The sequence below is a fragment of the Anopheles bellator genome, chromosome X (genome assembly GCF_943735745.2).
Source record: "Anopheles bellator chromosome X, idAnoBellAS_SP24_06.2, whole genome shotgun sequence".
NCBI lineage: Eukaryota > Metazoa > Arthropoda > Insecta > Diptera > Culicidae > Anopheles > Anopheles bellator.
The window spans coordinates 711,542-731,583 of NC_071287.1; the positions used below are offsets into that span (position 1 = coordinate 711,542).

The 20,042-nt window shown below is 49.7% G+C and overlaps 1 protein-coding gene across 1 annotated transcript; it reads right to left on the reverse strand.

Annotated features, from left to right (window-relative positions):
* Positions 1-7,122: 7,122 nt before the first annotated feature.
* Positions 7,123-19,790, reverse strand: LOC131213537 (death-associated protein kinase related). Its single transcript, XM_058207594.1, has 5 exons — positions 19,464-19,790; positions 10,628-10,840; positions 10,374-10,555; positions 9,989-10,310; positions 7,123-9,899 (listed from the first exon to the last, which is right to left on the reverse strand). The coding sequence occupies exons 1-5, from the start codon at positions 19,628-19,630 to the stop codon at positions 9,122-9,124; spliced, it is 1,662 nt and encodes a 553-aa protein (XP_058063577.1). The 5' UTR covers positions 19,631-19,790; the 3' UTR covers positions 7,123-9,121.
* Positions 19,791-20,042: the final 252 nt, after the last annotated feature.

Genomic DNA, 20,042 nt, shown 5'->3' on the forward strand with positions numbered 1-20,042 from the left:
GCCCCCCCCCCCCCCCCGCCTCTCGTTCCATGCTCACCTGAGCTGCTGCTGCTGTGGTTCGACCCCGTCTTGGTGGCGCGCTGGTTGCCGTTGAGGCTGTTGAAAAGGTTGGCGGCTCCGGTGCGCCACAGGACCCAGAACATCGTGTGTGCCGGCTGGCTGCTGTTTTGAAACTTCCTTCACTTCCTGCTCGAGGCACGGGGCTCGTGTGCAATCCGATCGATGCAACGTAATGCAAGGCCAAAAGTTTTGGTTTGTTGGGCTTGCGACTTTTCCACTTCAAAGCAAAAGCGTGTTTGGCCGGAGGACGTGTGGTCCTGACCGGTCCCACCCCGGTTGGCTGGATGTTGTTTGCGTGCTCCGTGGAAACGGCAGTCCTTTTCCTGGAAAACCACAGCCACACAGACTGTTGATCACGGGAAACGCACGACACGACCAAAAAGAGTTTCACGCACGCACGCACGTTTGATTGATGGGCGGCCGAAGAGCACGCACGCACGACCGGACTCGTGGGCCTTTCGGTGTCCGACGGTCGTCCTTGCCGTCCGCTACCGTCAGCTGTTGAAAGTTTACTGAGCGGCGCCGAAGGACGAAAGCCTGTGCTTTCACCAACGAAGCGAACGAACGAAAGCTCTCTCACCCGTCGTCCGTCGTGCCGCGGATGAACGCCCAACGTGCGGCGTGAAAACAGTGGAAACACTACTGTCGTGAGCCGTAATCTGGCCGCATACTCCTTCGCACTGCAAAACCACTGCTTTTAATTGTCAGAAAAATTAGCAGAATTTTTTTTAACACAACTTCCATCACATTGAACGTGATTTTGGTTAGCAACCGGAATGGCTTCCTCCGACAACGGGGAGGTTGGCAATCATGACAGTTAGAGCACATCACTGTTTCACCGACGACGGATTCCCGAGCGCATTTCCGTTCGTCGTCGTTCGGTAACCGAGCGCAATGCGGCCCCTCGAAGCTTGGCCAGGATTGACGACATTCGCGCAAAATCTGCAAATGCAAACGCCCCGCGCGGTGGTCGCGGATCGCGGATAGTAAACGCGTTGACGTTGACGTGTGGGCACTATAGAGAATCCAGCCGGCCAAAACTTCGACGGAGGTTTGAGGTTACGTTAACCCTAACCAGTACGCATTTTGCGCCCTCTACGTTGCGCCGATGCTGAGAATTCTTCTGCCAATATGTCTAAGAGAGTGATAAAAATGACTCAACGCGACCGCAACCGGCCACAGTTCTCTGCAACAACTATTGAAAAAAACAACTCCTGAAAGCAAAACAACTATTCACCTTTGGCATTGCTTCTACATGTTGAATGGGAATTAGCATAAAACCACACGATTCGCGAGTTCTGGTTTATTTCTTGGCATTTTACAACGAACAATAAATGCAATTGCAAATTGATGGAAGTATTTATTGAACGCGGAATGGTAACAACGGAGGACGCGATGTGTTCCGTCCGCAAGTCCGCAAGATCTCTGCAAGATAAAAAAAAGGAAGCCCGTTACACAGGCATCGTACTTCTGCCTTCTCCACCTCCCTCTTTCCCTGTACCGTACGCGTACCTCGTGCCATTTCTTATCCGCCTTCAGTCGATTCGGCTCACAGTTCGGTGATGATTTCCGTGCCGTAGATTGCGCCTTGATCCAGGAGCATCGAGCGCCGCAGCCAGCGCTGCTCCATCTCGTACGCAAAGTCGTAGGGCGGCGGCGGGTCGTCGTCGTGGGGCAGCTCGACGCCGTCCGGCTCACCACCATCAGCGCCATCGTCGCCGCTAATTCCTCTCCCACCGTCACCGGCACGAAGAGAGGCAGTAACACTAGCAGCATAGCAAGCACCAATGGAACTAATGTGATGCAGCTCGATGACACGGGGGGCGATGTTCCGGCGCACAGCGTGCTTGGTGCAGTAGAACAGCGCCACCAGCTCACATGCGGCCAGGACGACGGCGAACCCGATCACCCAGTACACGACGCGTTTACTAACTTTGGTCGTGGCGACGGACTTCGGTTGGCGGCAGCCCAGATAGACGTGCTTCGACACGGTCGGCATGCTGAAATCGAACGGCCGCCCGTTGACCGTGAAGTTGCTCAGGCAGCCTTTGAAGCGCTTCTTCTGCGGGACGTAAACCCAGTCGAACGACTTGGCGAGGAACTGGCCGTCCACCGCTATTCCGCCCAGCATCAGCGGATCGTTCCGGTTCAGGAGCCCGCGATTGTTGTGGTTCGCGTGGTACGGCAGTACCGGGCCCGACACCACCTGGCACTTATTATCGTTGATGATCATTTCAACGTACGTCTTCCTGAACAGCAGCTCGATGGTGAACGGTTCTTCAGGCGGGATTTCCACGTCGCAAATGTAAGTTTCCAGCAGAAACACGTTCCACGTCCCGTAGTTTACGACCAGCACCGGCAACCCTGCGTGCAGTTCCAGCGCCACGAAGTCTTGCAACGGCTGGACAGGGTCCCCACGGTCGGGGCCGATGTACAGCACTAGCCCGGTGTCCTCCTCAGGGGCCACGTGGAATCGGATGCGTGTTATATTGAATTCGTCGACGATCGGGTCGATCGGCGGGTAGATGACGTACCCGGTGCCGTCGAATCCGATCCTGTCTATCGGGTCGTCTTTCACCGCTGCCACCAGCACCACGGCTTGGAGGAAAAAACAGAGAACTACTTTGCGGACGATGGCCATCTCACGTGCGCACGGCTGAAAATTTAGCAAACGAATGACGCCCGATCGCGGCTCCGGCACAGACGCGCTCATCCACCTGTCACAACACGAACCCGCCAATACTAACGCGCCCGATAACTCACGATCACGTTCGCACTTTCTCGCCACCGGGCGTCTGCGAATTTCTTTGTTCTGCTAAACAAATGGGCCGACGCTTGCTGGCTGGCAGATTTTCCGCTCCCGCGCAGCTTCTTGAGCCCATCGAGGCCATTTTATTTTCGCCGTATATGGGCATGCGCAATGCCTCTGCACTTCGCTGGCTCGCTGGCTCTTTCTCTCATTGGCGTGTTCGTTGGTTTCGATGCAAAACTTTCTCTCGTTCTGACGAACTAATTTTCGTCAGAACGAGAGAAAGTTAAAGCAATAAAGTGGGGCTCGCTCGCGCCTGCGTTTGGAGATCCTTGCGTGTGGCTTCGTGCGGTCCGTTTCCTTCCCGCTACGAAGGATGGGAGCATCGCGCGTCGCCCCCACCTCCCCAACATTTTAATCCACACACACGTACGTGTGTCCTTTGGTAGCCGGTAGCTACATGCCTTTGGTGAAGGCTTTTGTTCAAGCTTTATTTGCCCCAGACTTTACGGACGCTACGCTGCAAAACATTTCATTTTTACTGTTGCCAACATTGTGCGGGGATAAAAAATTCCTTTGCTGCTGTTCCGACCTCTGCGGCAACTGTAGCTGATTCAGACGGAGTTTTGAAATGTCGTCAATTTGGTTTCTCGCCGTTCAAGCATACCACAAAAATATTACTCGATGCACGTTTAGGCGGGTAATAGCTAAACCATAAGTCTCTCGATTTCTTGCAGGAACCACATCATTATCCCTGCCCAGCAATAGTGAACGTACAGTGGAGCGGATAGAAAGAATGTATCGGCTTTTCGAAACTAAATATGATTGTTTAAGATTTTTCCGAAGGCCGTTGCTCGAAAGAGAAAAGTAGAACCATTTATTTCCATTTTTAGCAACTATCAAGAAGGCATGAAGCAGTAAATTTCAATTCTCGTTTCTTTTAATGTTAGAATAACGGACGGACGGGTCGTATTTTTTTCGCGTTCGTTGCTTTCGCTTAAATCCATTCGTTCCTTCGAAAATTATAGTCCGATGACGAATCGAGCCATTCGCGCCGTCGCTTTCGTCGACGCTTGCTCTCTTTCTTTCTGCCGGGTGTGGGAGTGCCGCGGTCACCTCTCTCTTTCATTCAACATAAAACGCACAAATGTGCTGTTTGGAGTGTTCAAGGTTGCTCGGTACGCGTTTTCTATAGTGTACACGTCCCTCTGGTGTGAGATTTTGATGTTCTAGATTTTTCACCACCAACTTCACGAACGCTATTACAAAACTTGCGGTTTGAGGTGCTGCCAACATTGGGTTAGTATACTTTGGATTACGGTCAATGTTAAACGAACACCAACGCGGAAAAATTATGACCGACGGCTGAGAAGTCGACGAAGTTTTGAAATGTTGTCAAGTTGGTTTCTCACCCACAAAAACACAACTCGTAAAATATAAAAAAAACCTACAACAGTCGGGCTTAGAACGCAACTGAAAACAAAGAACGCTTTTTGCAATTTATTTGCAAACAAATTGCGCAATGAAAATATATTTGCCAATTGGGCGCCATTTGCGCGGTTTCTATTTACGGCAATTACGTCGCTTGCGTGAGTCAACCAATGAATATCGGCACAAACGGGTTCCCACCATTAGCCCTAGGCTGCTTACTAACGTCGATGTTTGTGGGGTAGAAGGCGGAGTTTATGTTGGAGCCACCTGTTCCTCAGCCGGAGCTGCTGGCTTAGTGTCGAAGTGGTACTTTTGTGTTATTTTAGGCCACATACTCAATAGTCCGCCTGAAGGCCACGCTAATTCAAAATACCAAATACGTTGACGCCACCGGAATCGAAATTACCGTCAGGTGATCTCTGCCCATTATTGCGTTGAATGAAAAGGGGTGACTCGTGAATGCTCTGAGTGGCCGTCGTGATTCACTCGGGAATCGGTCCGTCGGTCGGAACTCAGTGACGTGCTTTAACTCTCATTTGATTGATCACCCTTTTCGGACGCCCATTCTTGCGCAAACGAAAATCACCCAACGGCACTCGAAGCTATGAAAGCATAATAAAACGCTAAAGTTGTGCGCAATGAGCGCTAAAATCATAGTCAACTAAATTCCATAGCCATAAATACGGCCCGGTCGGTTCTTCTACACAAGTCCAGCAAAGTCAATTTATGTACAATAAACACAACATTGATTGAAATCACAGGAGCGGTTTAAAAACATGCTACGAAGGCATTCCTTACTGCTTCGAATATTCCGAATTGTCGTAACATATAATTCGTAGTTAGGTTGGGTTTACGCGCCTAGAACTGCTCCAACATGGTATCTGAAAACATAGAACATCGAAATCAATTTAGCTTCTCGCGGCCTTGTGGAAAACTGGTTCATGGAGTGGCTAGAGACATTGAAAACAATGTTGTCGTATTAACGAAAGAGTTGAACGAACGGTACAAGTTCATCCAGCTTTGAATGAACGCAATCTCTAATGAAACCACTTCTCACGAATGAACTATGCCCCTCTTGAGGGAACCGTGCTCCCATGTTATTTAATCGGGGAGGGCACGCGTATCGCTGTGAAAAGACCTTTCGTACACCTGGGTAGCGGCGTGCACGAGGTGCAGTCGGCTTGCTAGTCCAGCTCGAGAAGTAAAATGGCTACCATACCACAATGGAACTACAGAAGTTTCATTAGTAAAATAGATCATCTCAAAGTTTTGATCGGCGAACACGAATGTGACGTGTTTGCCTTATCTGAACCATCCCGGGATATAATATCATACGTCAACGTCATACGTCAAGACCGTGACAGGCACGGCGGAGGGGTGTTAATTGGCCTGAGCAGGAGTCACACCTTCTCGAGGATCGCTATCCCTAGCCAGGAAATAGTCGAGTCCGTGGCTATACAGGCAAAGGTAGGCGATCTTGACGTGGCGCTCTACGCGCTCCTGGTTATAAGTGCTAGCCCAACTGATCAATACTATATCTTTACTGATAGTCTAAGCGCGGTGGAGGAGGTGGAGGAGCGCTAAGCGATGCGATCCGGGTGGGCGGGCTCGGTAAAGAGTTCAATCTACTTTATTCGAAGAATGCAAGAAGTTTTCAGCTTCTTGTTCGACATAGCGTACAGAGTTTCGCTGGTGTGACTGCCCTCCTACAGCAATATTCCAGGCAACGACAATGCGGACAATCTGGCCAAACAGGGCGCCTTGGAGAGTGATATTTTTGAGCGGGAACTCCACCCCTCTGAGTATCACCACCTTCCGCAACAACTCTGTCTCCAAAAATGGCAGAGGCTGTGGGACTGTTACTGTTGAATGCGTAGATTTAGCTTAAATGTTTATTTTGCTCCCCCATAGTTCGCTTAACGTGGTTTTGGTCTATGTTTCGTTGGTTTTTGGCTCGCTGTCCTATCTGATTATACAGGCTCAGCTGTCATCTAGCGATCGCGCCCCTGGCCCCGGCGTCACAATCACAGGCAGAAGTGCATCGCCTCGAGCGCCTCGAGGCGTTGGAAAACCAACGGTGGCCTCTCCTCAATAGAGGGAGCCAAGAAAAACGATACAGTAAAAATAAAAAAGAGCCGCAACGTACTAAACTTATTCACTCTCTACCAATAGTCTCTAGCCACCGAAGAAACTGCATACACTGGCTACGTCGGGCTCACGACTACGCCGGGAACAACATACGCCCCAGGAACAGCATCATCCACAAATAGAATTGGTATAACACCAATTGGCCATAAAATAACCCAACCCTCTGGTGCCGAAACAAAACTACACCTCAAACTGAACAACAATAGTACATCAACGCATACACCCAACGCATCGTTGACATATTTCAGCCGAGCTAGCCCGGGATAAAGCTATATTGAAGTGGAGGAAATGCCAAGTATTACATAAGCTAATCTTGTTAAACTAGATTAAGTACCTATTAAGTAAATTCAATAAATACGGCTCGATCCGTTCCTCTAAGATTAAAAAAAACTATTCCCCTCTTTGTTTCCCACTATGGAGTTGCGTCAAAAAGCATGGATTTTTGTGTCGAATAAAAACCAACCAGAGAACGCTGACCCTCCTGACTTTGAATGATTAATCAAATGTCCTAACTCATTTTCTCGCTACAGATTTTTTTTACGAATACAGTAAGGTTTATGCCATGATCCTCTCTTAATGCTACAAATAACATTAGCGGGCGAAACAAATCGATTGTTCAACAAGGTAAAATAGAAACAACTTGTGCGGCTACCGGAATTCATAGAAACTGTTTTATTAAAGTTAGAATCCAATTCTGTTTCGCTTTCGTTCGAAACGGCGGGTTACTCGCCCATTTTTCCGATTTCATTTCAAATTCATAACAGTATTAAATAGACTAAATAGGTGAAATAGAAACACCTGGCTGGCTGCTCTACCTTAGCATGCCGATTTTTCAGCAAACTGTTTCATACATTAAGCCACTATTTCTAGACAAACGTCAATGTTCTTCTTTCAGCAACATCCAACGCAGGCACTTTCCGTTTGATCCGCCCTTCGTCTTCCTTTCGCTCTTTCAATGTCTTTTGGCATTTTTTGTTTTACTTTCTCTAGATAAAAGCTGGAGAAAGTAAAACAAAAAGGTCAACAAAAATTGTAAAATACTAGCTCTTTATAAAGGCAGGTGGTAATCAAGCAAAGGTGTAGTATTTGAAGGTAAAGTGTAGTGTAGTATGGGGTACATTATATCGAGCAGGTAGCAAATGCCGCTTTTCAAAAAGAAGCAATGTCGGGACACGTGACACCGAATGATTAGAAACTGCTGTGCCCCTTCGAATTCCATTGCAACGTAGAATTCGTTTGGTTTTTTCTTTTTATTGTATTTTTGGTTTACGTATAAACACTTCACTTAGAAAAGGAAGTGAATGGAAACAAAGAAATGAATTGCTATTAATGGATATTTACTTTGCAACTTAAAGTATTAACAACTATTTTTTCCCTAGAATGTTTTTAAAATAAAAGGAAGGAAAAAAAAGAAGAGAAGGAGAACAGGTGTTTTTGTGTGAAGGTGAGACTCGCACAAAACACATTCATAGTCAGTCACACAAATCATTGTGTGTCGAATATGAGTTATTGATATCAGTTATGAACAAGCACAATTCTTCTTCGCATTCGTTTACTAATTTTGGCTCTTACGCTGTTATATATTATCCAACTGAACCATTTAATTTTATCTGTTCGTTAGATGACTCCAAATAAAAACTTAAAGAGGGGTACGTAGGTAGCTAGTGTGCAGTGTTAACGGTTTCTTCTACAGGGAATCGACACACCACGATTTTTTACTCAGTTTTTCGGTGGTGTCATTTTTCTCAAACCGATACGTTTAGGCGGATGGATTTTAATTAAATGTCTTTTGGCACTTTTTGCTTTAGCAAAGGCTTTAGGCTTCTTAGCTTTAGCTAGAGAAAGTAAAACAGTTTACACAATGACACACAATGATTTGTGCTACTATGAATGTGTTTTGTGTGAGCCTCACCTTCACACAAACACACCTGTTCTCCTTCTCTTCTTATTTTTTCCTTCCTTTTTTTTAAACATTCTAGGGAAAAATAATTGTTAATACTTTAAGTTTCAAAGTAAGTATCCATTAATAGCAATTCATTACTTTGTTTCAATTCACTTCCTTTTCTAAGTGAAGTGTTGATACGTAAACCAAAAATACAATAAAAAGAAAAATCCAAACGAATTCAACGTTGCAATGGAATTCAAAAAAGGCACAGCAGTTTCTAATCATTCGGTGTAACATGTCCCGCCATTGCTTCTTCTTGAAAAGCGGCATTTGCTATCTGTTCGAAATAATGTATCCCTCCCTTACTACACTTTACCTTCAGATACTACACCTTTGCTTGATTACCACCTGCTGCTACCACCTTTGCCTTTATAAAGAGCTAGTATTTTTGTGAATTCTTAAGGTGGAACTTAAAAGATGCAATGAAAGCTACACTTGGGAAAAAGAGACGCGATCCGAGTGCAAAAAAATGATCGGCAGTGGATAAGAGCACCCTTTTGCACACTGTACACAGCGTCGCACTAATAAATAGTCTCTTACTCTAGCGCTGTTCTCTTCTCACGTCTTTTCATACGAGAATTATAGAAAAAACTTTTGGCGGCGATCACATACTTGTGGCTTTTAAGTACTGCAAACACTAATAGAACATAATTCTCTATACTATATGTCCCATGTGTGTAACTTTTTGTTTGTGGGAAAGGCATTCTACTTAGGATTTGGTCTCATTACCTCTCGCTTGTTATGGCAACTAAAGCGGTGCTGAACACGAATTTAAACAAATGATCTAATCACTGCCACGCGGCGCGGTGATGGCCACTGTTAATCTGCTGCTCGGACGATAGTCCCTTACGGCTCACTTTGCGTTTAGTGGGAGCATTGGGAAACTGCGCATGGGGTATGATATTCGCTGTCGGGTTGCCGACACCACCCACGTTAATTGCCAAGTTTTCCTTAATATCCTCGCAAGAAGCGATAGTTATCATTTCCTGCTCGTTGCCTACCATAAGGCATGGACCATTGGTAGCCCCTGTAGTAACATAACATTCTATCACAAGATCCCCCAAATCATGAGACAACCCAATCACTTCGATATTTGCCCCAACGTAGACACTTTCTGAAGCCGCATTCGAACCATTCAACGCCGTTCCATCGCTTTCTGAGTGAAGTTCGTGGCTTGGTGACTGATTCGTGCTAGCCAATGTACTGGGGCATATCGGGTCCAACGCAATCATTGGATCGGGTCCATCGTTGGATGAAGCAGTAGCGTATAACTCCTGTGAGCATACATCGGACAACTGTAATAATCCATTGAAGGGTGCACTAGCGTCATCTGAGAGTGTGGTTCCTTCATTTGCTACTTCGCCGGCAGGTGAGCAGTTAGTCCATATAACCACAGGGTTGTGTTCCTGCAGCAACACTGGATTAGCAACTGGGCGAAGCTCGTGGCTTGTGGATTGGCAGTCGTGGGCCTCTGGGGATTCGTCAGGCAGCGAATCGTGAGATAACAGTATCTCCTCCTCGGCCAGCCAGCGGTGTTCAAGGCACTGGTCGACCGTCATGCGCTTACTGCAAAACAAAACGAAATAATTGTGAAATTGGTACGATGTGTGGTACTCCTGTGGAGCAAGCTCGGCGAACTAGAGGGTTTCACTAACCGTTGATCCTTAGCGATGGTAGTGTCGATAAAATCGACCGCATCTTTAGATATGTTTTCGAACAAATTGTCAGGGAAAGTTAAATGGCGCCTCAGTACATTAATGAATGTATCTTGTCGAGCATCGGCACCGAATGGTGTGTGACCGCTCAAAATAACATACGCTATCACGCCCAGCGACCAGATATCCGTACTAATTGACAGCGGCGAGAATGCCAGCACTTCCGGTGATATGTAATCTGGTGTTCCGGCGAGGTCACACACATCTCGAACGCCATTGCCCACCATTCGGGAGAGACCAAAATCGCACAGTTTTATGCCATCTGTAACAAATGTCAACATGTTACCGAATGTTGAAAGCTGCGCGGACCGGCTCATTAACCTACCTTCAATATCGTCACCCATCACCAGAATGTTCTGCGGCTTGAGGTCAAGGTGAGCAATGCCTATCGAGTGAAGTTCACGGAGGGCGCGAAGTATCTCGCGCATGCACACTTTACACTTCTCTTCTGGAAACCGTCCCGTGGTCTGCTTTTCGAGCAGCTTCTGCAAGTCACCAGCTGCAGCACTGGAACAAGGTATAGCGCGCGTTATAGCGTTTCGTTTGGGACAGAAGGATGTCGTAATATTCGTTACTTACTACTCAAATATGAGTGACGTTACGGAGGAAGACTTGTACACTGCATGAAGGCGCACGATGCGCTCTGAGGAGGTGAACAGCAATAAAACAGCAATCTCGTGATAGATGTTCTCCATGAAACAGCCACCACGCATGTTATTCTTAATAACTTTCGCCGCGTACATCACACCTGTCTCCTTGTTAATACACCGCTTCAAGACGCCATACCTTCCTCTGGAAACGAACAAGAGGATTGTAAAGATTGAAATACAAATTTGTAAATTAACCATTAATACAAGTAACCGTGGTTAGTGGAAACATTGCATCGCCATCTCTACTCTGATATTTCGTATCAGTAGTTTTATGGTGTCAGCTTTCGGCCATTCCCTGGCGTCTTCCGATCTGCCACCAGCACCGCACCAGTTATGTTTTGGTGTGCCGCCAAAGTTCTGCTGCTGCGCGATCTGCTGAGCGATTGTACAAACATACAATGTACAATGTTCGATCGGTCGCCATTGTGTCATAATCTTTTGCTGGGTTTTTCAAATAGCTTCATTCCTGAATCCGTCACTCTTGCTTGTACTCTCTTGAGGTAGCACAACACAGCCGTTGAAGATTCCTTGGACTTGTATGAAAAGTACACGACGTTCAACGATTTGGAAGCATCGCATAACCACCAGCACTACCTACTGCTGCGCTACTGATGGGATGATGTTGCTCTCGTAGCACGCGAAACCTCCCCGATTCGTCGAGGGAGACAATTTATTTCCATTTTCGCTCCGACCTGAGAACGGTTGAACGGGCGGCGCGCGCTCTCATCTTCGGAATGCGTCTCGGCGAGCAACCTCTTCCGCCAGCGCAGAGCATACATTGCCGCTCAACTTTTTGATGGTACCTCTCCCCGTTTCCGCGCAAGGAATGCATGCCGGAAGGGCCCAAAATTCACACCAACTGAATCCGCCCGGAGACACCAAATTCGCGCGCCGATCGGAGGGTCTCGAACAGCAGTCCCTTTTAGCCCAGGTGCGGCCTGACCCGGCCGCCGGTGTATGGAAATGCCTGGCGCTACGCGGCACTGAAGGATTTACCCACAACGCCGCTGACGCCGACGTGTGCCGAGATCGATTGAGCAATCTAAGTCACAATCTTTCATTAGCTCCGATAGTTACTAGATCCCGGCGCGCAGCAGTCCCCGCCCTTCGCGCCCGAGGATCCGGTCTTCCGATGGGGAGCAAGGGTGGATGAGAGAAGCTGTACTTCGGAGGATGCCGAGATTTCGTACTAATTTTAGCAAACCTGCACTGATTCGGAGGACGCCACTTTAAAGGGCGAGGGGTTGTAAGCGCTGGTGCGAGGAGCAACGAGACGTGCTGCGCACCACTCACCACACCAAGGAATGCGATCATCATAAATATAGCATTTTGGGTCCTTTTGCCCTTTTTTGTTATTCATAAAGATGTTGATACATTCTTCAACCTGATTTGACAGTTGTTTTTCGATGATGATTTAAAATTACTCATTTCTGTTCGTCGGGACACTGGGGCTGTGACGCCAGTGTACTTTTAACTGTCTGCCTAAATGTATGTAAATGGATGTAGTATCGCTTCGTTTTCAAATAAGAGGATAGTTTTGAATTTGCATCCCTCGTATGATAAAAAAGATTAAGATGAGGATTTAGGTAAAGGTTGCTAGTCTCTAAGATGTTATTCGATTCGATATTTTCGAAACAAATAATCATAACTTGAAACGAAAAATGAATAAATGAATCAATGAATGAATGAATGAATGAATATTCTCTCGGCAAACGCTACCCCTCCATGACGACGCCGAACGAGAAATTCCAGCAAATCGAACGTTCGGGACTTATTGTTTACAATTGCTTGTAAATCGTGATGACAGGGCCAAACAAGAAAGGGCTGCATCCGTGCACAGCTCAAGCACAGCATAGATGCTGTCGGTGCAGAGATGCTTCAAAATTGCCGACGTACGACAAAGGTGCGATAGAGTTACCCACATCGAAGCGCACGTAAAGCAACATAGAGCATATTTTGTTCCGAATGGCGGATGATGCAATTGAACAGTAAAATAAACATCAGCCCGAATGAAGCCCGAATATTTACCGTTCACTGGGGAGTGGGGGGTGGTTAGAGGGTCAGATGGTGGGTGGCGCCATTCTCTGTCCGTGTTACGTGCGCAGCCTTCTCATGAAGCTGTGCTTAGTGGAATCGTAAACAACGCATGGGAAGCGGGCGGGGGTACTGGTCTCTGTTTTTGGGAACCATTATCGTTTCGGACCTTTCGTATTTCCGGTCCGGTGGTAAGCCAGTGTCAACCGTGAGTGTCAAAAACATAAATACACAAAAAAACCAATGAAGGAAAACTAAAAATAAACAATAAATAAAATGACACAATTAGAGTGTTTTTGTTGGCACCCAAAAAATATAGGTTCAGGGCTTCACTGCTTGGACATGGACTTAGCGCGGCCTTGGCGGGCGCGACACGAGCAGCGAGCACTTAGACAACTCTTAAAAATGCACCAATCCGCGAGAATCTTCCACTAGAGCGCGCGACAACTTGTCCGCGATCAGGTCCCCCCTTTGTGTGAGCCGAAACCCAACTAGGAGTACATCGCAATCCGGAAGGGTGCACAGCAGCAAACTGGTTGAGAGGTGGCAGCGACGGCAGCGGAAGCAGCTCCATTAGAGACGAGGCGCCACCCCGTTAGTCATTTGGAAAAATTAAAAGCCAAATTGGCCAACATACTTAAAACGATCGGAGCAGACGCGATCGTGGTACGATGGCCCGCGGCAACCGGTGGTAATTAATATTTGAACGGTGGCGCAGACTCCTTAGACTCCCCGGGGGAACGCTGAGAGGTTGCCTCCCCGCACGGGCCGGTCTCACCACTCAGTTTTATTGTAAACAATTTGTAAGTATACTTTACGACTTTGGCGGTAATTTTTGCATTTGTAAGGCGACACCGCACGCGGGCGCAATCCGATTAAGCCGCAGGGACCCCCCCCTAAGTAATAGTCACCCCCTCTGCCGGGGCCCGGACCGGATTGAATTGCATTATTGTATCTCCTCATGATCATTAGAGAGTAGTGAGCATTAAAGTGTGTACTTTATTAGTGCAACCCCTGTCATTAAGGTGGCCGGTTCTGAGATACGAGACCTGGAACGCGGGGGACTGGTCTTCGCGAAGGACTCCAATATACGTAGTACACCACACACCCACGGATACGTAGCGAGAGGCAATCTCCGTGGAACCGAGCACCGAAGGAGGTCAACAGTGGTGCCGTTATCTTGAGCAGTGTTTCGGGCCAGAGTTCAAAAATCCTCGTCTGCCGCACACACGCGCGACGCACGAGAACAGCCTGAGAACTGGGGCGAGATTATGAAAAACTGTCGGCGACTGGGACTGTGTCTCAACCGCTTGGCGTAGAGAGCCTAGAGCACAGCCGCCGCCGTAGTGGTGGCCCTTACTTGCCCCTTCGACTGATCGCCCAACCAACTCTTCGTCACCGAATCGCGGCTTACCCTTTTTTTTTGGCTAAAGATCCGAGACCGTGAGCCTGCTGCACATATGTTGCTACTCTAACCTTGCCCCTATAGCTTCCGTGTTCCCCCTTTCTCGGTGACCCGTCTCGGTGGTGGTGTGCCCTTGGCTGCCGGACGCGCACCGATCATTTTTATCATTTTTATCGTTTCTATCGGTGGTTTTATGGCATCGCCACGAAAGGAAGTTTCGCCCCAAAAGAGGATGCGCCTCCAAGCGGTATTTAGCCACCAGAGTGTCGGGGTCGCCAACCCAAGGGCGTGTGTGGGTATTCTTTGTTTTTTTGCTCTTCTGGTTTTTGTTTTGCACACCGATATTCGCGCGGACGAACGAAACCTGCTCACCTTGCGGGCGTCGCGCGGCGTTCGCCAACCCCGCGCGCCCGCGCACCACCTCGATGGGGTCTCTCTCGCCGTCAATCTCGGCGCAACCACTCCACACAGTCCGGAAGATCACCGTAAAACACGTAAGGCATCCCCGCACCGACCGATGCCGGAAGTGCTGAAACGCTAGAGTGGAGGTTGTTGCCCTTGACGGGGGGGGGATTCGAAATTTTAACCTACAGGGGGTGGTGGTGATGGTGTCGGCTCTTTGTGTCGCCACCACCGCCGCGCGACTCTCGGCGACAGTAGCCTCCCCCCCCCCCCCCGACGGGAGCGATGACGGAAGTGAGACACACCTCCTCTAAGTAAAGGGGGTGGTGGGCGTGTGGTGCTCCGTGGCAAGCAAGTGTAGGCGATCGACAGAGAGGGGGGTGGGGGTCTTACGCATGGACGCCCTACAACCGTTTGGCCTGACGATTGTGGCCGCCTCTGCTGACGGCGGCCCGCACGCCCAGCCGCATCCATCGGTTACTTCCGAGGGACCCAACAGCGCGCCGGCGTTTGGTCTGGTCACTGAATCTGGAAGTTGAGCCAATGCCTCCTCCGTCTCGTGTGTGTGTGGGAAGATGCAGTTGAACGACACAATAGAAGGCACTCCTACAACTGCGTATGCCTGCGAGACCAACACCTAGAGAGGGCAGCTCAAACCCTTCACCGAAGCATTCGCTTCTTGAGTGTAAAAGTTTAGGTTGGTGATAATTCGGCTCTGTCCGTTCGAGCAGGTAAGTAGCGGACACCCTCTCAAGCCTATACACACGGTAGTGTGTTGTCAGTCATTGTGGCAATACACACAAACACATGGTGGCAGGTCCACGGTCAATCTGTCAACAGCAGGGGGACAGGGGCACAAGATAGTCATTACACACTGCGCGCGTTGCACCACCTTGTACGTCGTCGTCTTCCTGCCGCGAAACACAGAGCAGGCGATGGGCTAAACATGACCGCCTCTCTCGTCGTGTGATTAGATAAAATGAAATACACCTCAACCACAACGGCTCGAATCCGCCCGCCTCGTAACACGAGCAGCGGCGCGCAGAATGTCAAAGAACGGATGAAATTGGAGCAAACTCAAGAACACTGCACCGGTGTCAAGGTCGGGCATTTGGAACCATCTTCGTCGCCTTCGTTCGACCAGCTGCAACATTTTCAATAGGCTCCCCCTCCTCTTGGTTGGAACATCTAAAATACATCCAAAAAGACATCGTTAATACATCGAAAAAAAAACATCTCCATACTAAATCGGGAACAGCAGTTCCTCTGTTTATGCGGAACCCGTAAAACACAGTGCGGTGGGCTGCTGTTGCTCTACAACAATCGGCCGCTTTGGACGATGATCTGGCGTCGGACAAAAGCTGTCAACAACAACCTACGGCGGGGGTGTTGTTGGTCGGTGGCGCACAGAAAAAAAAAAATTCTCCAGAACATTGTTTAGCGAATACACCGAGAAGAACGTGGGCGCGCTTCGGAACAGGATCTTTGAAAGGCTCGTGTAGGTGAGCGAGATGAAGAGACACACGCGTGATCTTCGCACCTCCGGTACGGGAGAAGACGGTGTGTGTTCTGTGTCGTTTGAAGCGTCCGCTAATTGATTAATTAAAAGTACGTGGCGCCGCCAACAGCCCACTTTGTCGCAGTAGCATTTTAATGGAATTTTAGCGGCGCAACTCTCTCTCTCTCGGATACGGTCTCGACCCAGGGACGGAACAGCCCAAGAGACCTTTCGGCAACAACTCCCAGGACACTCGTACCGTGTGAGGGATGAGGAAGTTCTGCACCGCACGCATTACTCTTTGCGCCGCGACCTTCTTATCGGGGCCGTCCAGCGTCTTGTGTCGCAAGACCTGGCGCTCCTACCGATCGGTGGAGGGCACGCCGAGCAAGTAGCGCGCGATTAGATAGAAAGGGCTACCAGCCCCCCCTTCCACCGACCAAGCTGCGTCGTCATCGCGCGTATGCACTTGACAAAGGGCCGTGGGGACGACGTTCAAACGAGACATTTTCTGGACACCCTCTCCCCTCCCCTCCTCTACCAGAGTCTGGTGTCGTCGATTCTCCGCACCGAGAGGTGACGCAGGCAAGTCGCTCGCCACGCCACTTCCGGTGCGCACCCATTGGGGGTAGGCGGCGGGGGCAGAGAACGCGTGTGTGGGACGACACCTTTGATTGCCCCCCGCTGCTACTGCGCTCCGTCTTAAACTGCACCCACGCGGACCACCTCCCCGTCTATCCTCTCTCGCGCGCAGCAATCAGGTTCGCGAGCAGGCCACGCCAAGCCGCACCGAGAGCTGTCGCGCACTTCGGTCATCTACTATCTACTTCCTGCATTTTGTTTTTTTTCGTCATTGAATCGAAACAAAGAGAGAGAGAGAGAGAGAGAGAGAGAGGGATGGCTTGACCTCTTTCTGGGCCAACCAAACACGGATTTAAGGCGCAACTTCTGAGCCTCCGTACGTTATCCATCCCCCCGCGCAACCGGAGATACTACTGTGTGGTCTATATCAACAGTCAACTGTCAACGCGTAAGAGACGCGACCACCGCGCGTTTTTATGTGCTTAGAGAAGGTGGTGTTGATTCGTCCACGGGTCGCCCCCGTTGACGCAAGACATCCACTCCCCACTAACACACACTCAATTGGCGCAAGGCGCGAGTTGGCGAACTAAAAAAATTCCATCGCCACCCGATTGAGATCAGAGAGCATCAAGGAAGCGGCGGCGGCGATGGCGACGACGGCGGCGGTGGTTCCACCATTGTTGTTTCTTTGGACGTTTTTCTGTGTTGCCTTGCAGCATCATTGTGAGTTCGCACACACATACAGATGAAGGGGGGCCAAAAGCAAGTGCAAAACGGGAGCATGCGGCATGCTGCGAAGGGGGAGGGAGGGGGGGCAAAGCAAAGAAAGCGAACGCACTCCTCGGCCGACACAATAGAAGCGGAAAGTGGCGCCTGGCTGGGAATCGGGCGCCACGGGAATCCGACTACCATCCATTGTTCTGAGGGCGGGAGGGTGGTTGGTTGCCGGCGATGGGGTTACACCTGTCAGGGATCATGTAATGCCAACTACAATCGAGCCTAAACGAAGACAGAGAGAGAGAGAGAGAGCACTCCTATGTGACCCCCCCGTCGTGACGTAAACCATCCACTGTCTGAGGCGCGCCAAATTTACGGGCTATGGAACGGGGGGGGGCTCTATAGGAGGGTAACAACGTGCGAGGGAGCCTCTTTGGGGGGCGGCGGCGATCCATAAAACGATCTTCTTCGGCATGCGACACGGGACGAAACGGTCATCGAAGAGTAAGTTTTCGGTTCATATGAGCGCAGCACACAGGCAAGTGCAACGGGTAAGGGTGCCCGCCACGCGCTGACGTATGCCGGTCGTCGACCTTGACCCGCTTCGATGATAGAGTTCTACTCCATACTGTGTCGGGAGAGCCAGGACCGGGATCCCATCACGCCGTTCCGGGGACGAGACTGTTGCAACGTCGAGAAGGGGTCCGCCGTCGTGCCGTCAGGTCACTGTACTACCGCGCGCCGGGAGATGGATCGGGCGCCACCGCGCATCGCGAGCAACGCAGCAGCAGGAGGCAGTCGGTGAGTCGAAAACCGGAAACTGGACCCATGTGTAAACTAACTCTCTGCACGCACAACAAAGCGCGCGCGTGGGTGTGATCACGCCAGCGAAGCTTATGTGTACGTAGGCAAAGGACGGGGAGGGTGGGCGAGGGGGGCGACACGACACATCATGAAATGAGGTGTCGAGAAAGTAGAGAACAAAAGCAATGGAATGGAGCAATGGAGAACACCAACTTGGCGGGGCACGTCCGGCCAATTAGCATTTGCAGAAAACAAATGCCAAACAAAGGACATAAACCAGCTTCCGACGACGACGTTGCCCCCCCCCGCGCGGTCAAATGGCCATTCTCGAATTGATACTCCAGCAGCGCGCTGATAGCAGGCTTTAGAGCACCTAGAGATAATACTACGTCGTAAAGCTAGTCGTGTCTCTCTTGGGTTTCCGTCCGCACCAACAACGATCTGTGAGAGCCAGAGACATGGCAAATCCGGGCCAACACCAGGAGCCAGCCCTGGACTATTGCATCACCCAAAAAAAAAAAGTGCGCGCTCGTGAACCAACCGGCCCCCCGCCACTAGCCTAACGTAAAACCTACACAAGCCAATGGTGACGCCCCCCCCATCCACCGCTAATTTTGTGGTTTACGGAGAACCCGGAGTGTCTCGGTTCGCATCCGGTCAAATCAATGTCCCGCCGTTCGGGTATTGATCGGGCGCGCGGTCATTTTCAGGCACGCGCGTAATGTTAGAACCCTAACAAGTACCCGTCGACTTGATTGCAATAAAAAAGGCATAAAATCCACCGAATACGACCAATTTAAAACGCACGCGGTATGCGCGCGAACGAGCGAGTTGCTATGAATCAATGCTTTATAATCACGAGACGAGAGAAAGGGAGAGGGTGGCAGCCATTATTGCAGGCTAAAGTTAAATGACAGCAGTTAACGACGCGGTATAGGCAAATAACGAAACGGCAATGACCTCCACTCGACTCTCGCCCTGGTGGGGGGCGGGGTGGTGCTGCTATAAATGCGGTGTGCGGTGCGTATCATTAGTTTTTTAATGTAGCTTTCGTCCTAACAAGCTGTAGGAGTCGATGACACCTAAACGCCACAAGACGAACGTCGTCGAGGATAACTCACGTCGTCCCCGTCTTTCATTAGTCCACTGGTCCTTCGACAATGCGTTTTATAGCCGAATGATACACCGCGACGCACAGCTATTACTATGCTATTGTTGATTAACAACCCACACCCATAGCACACAGCGATGAAATGGGGGGGCAACAATATGCTCTGTAATGTAATAATTTTAAGAGAAAAACCAAAGGGTAGCAATACTCACTTTGCAAAGCCGGTCTTCGGATCGATAATGCGGTAATCTTCGTTGATGGGGCTGTTCAACACAATTTTCTCCCGCTCCTCCTCCTCGATTGCTAGCATCCCACTATGAATCGAGAACTGGACTCCATTGCCAATCGGTATCATCGACGGCGGTGGCTGCGGCTGCATTCTGCTCGGTTCTCGTTCTGCTCCTTGATCTGCTTTCGACACAGAAGCCTTCGACGGCTGAGGCACGTGTTGCCTGCCTCTGCCTGCGGTGGTCACCAGCAATATGTCCTTAACGGAGACTCTCTCGATGGAAACGGTGGCGGAATCCTGCGCCCCTCTCTCTTCGGGTTGATTGATTGGCGGGTGGAAGTTGATCTTTCGGCACCGTTCCCAAAGCCGTAACGGTTCACTGAACCACAATGTCGACCTAACAATCGATTGTACGGCCAGGCCAGGCCCGGCCAGTGTTTCTACCGTTACCCCGTCGTCGTCGTCGTCGTGTGTAGCTTTGCTTCAGAGTTTATGACTTCCGCCGTTGTGCGGTGTGCACGATTGGCTCTCGACTTGCTGGCTTTGGCGTGACCTGGAACTG

Excerpts from the sequence above, each read along its gene's own strand:
- LOC131213537 (XM_058207594.1), bottom strand. The coding sequence starts at position 19,630 with ATGCAGCCGCAGCCACCGCCGTCGATGATACCGATTGGCAATGGAGTC. Across the intron at positions 10,311-10,373 it reads GATGGGTGACGATATTGAAG|ATGGCATAAAACTGTGCGAT; the intron begins GTAGGTTAATGA and ends CATTTGTTACAG. Across the intron at positions 9,900-9,988 it reads ACCATCGCTAAGGATCAACG|TAAGCGCATGACGGTCGACC; the intron begins GTTAGTGAAACC and ends TTTGTTTTGCAG.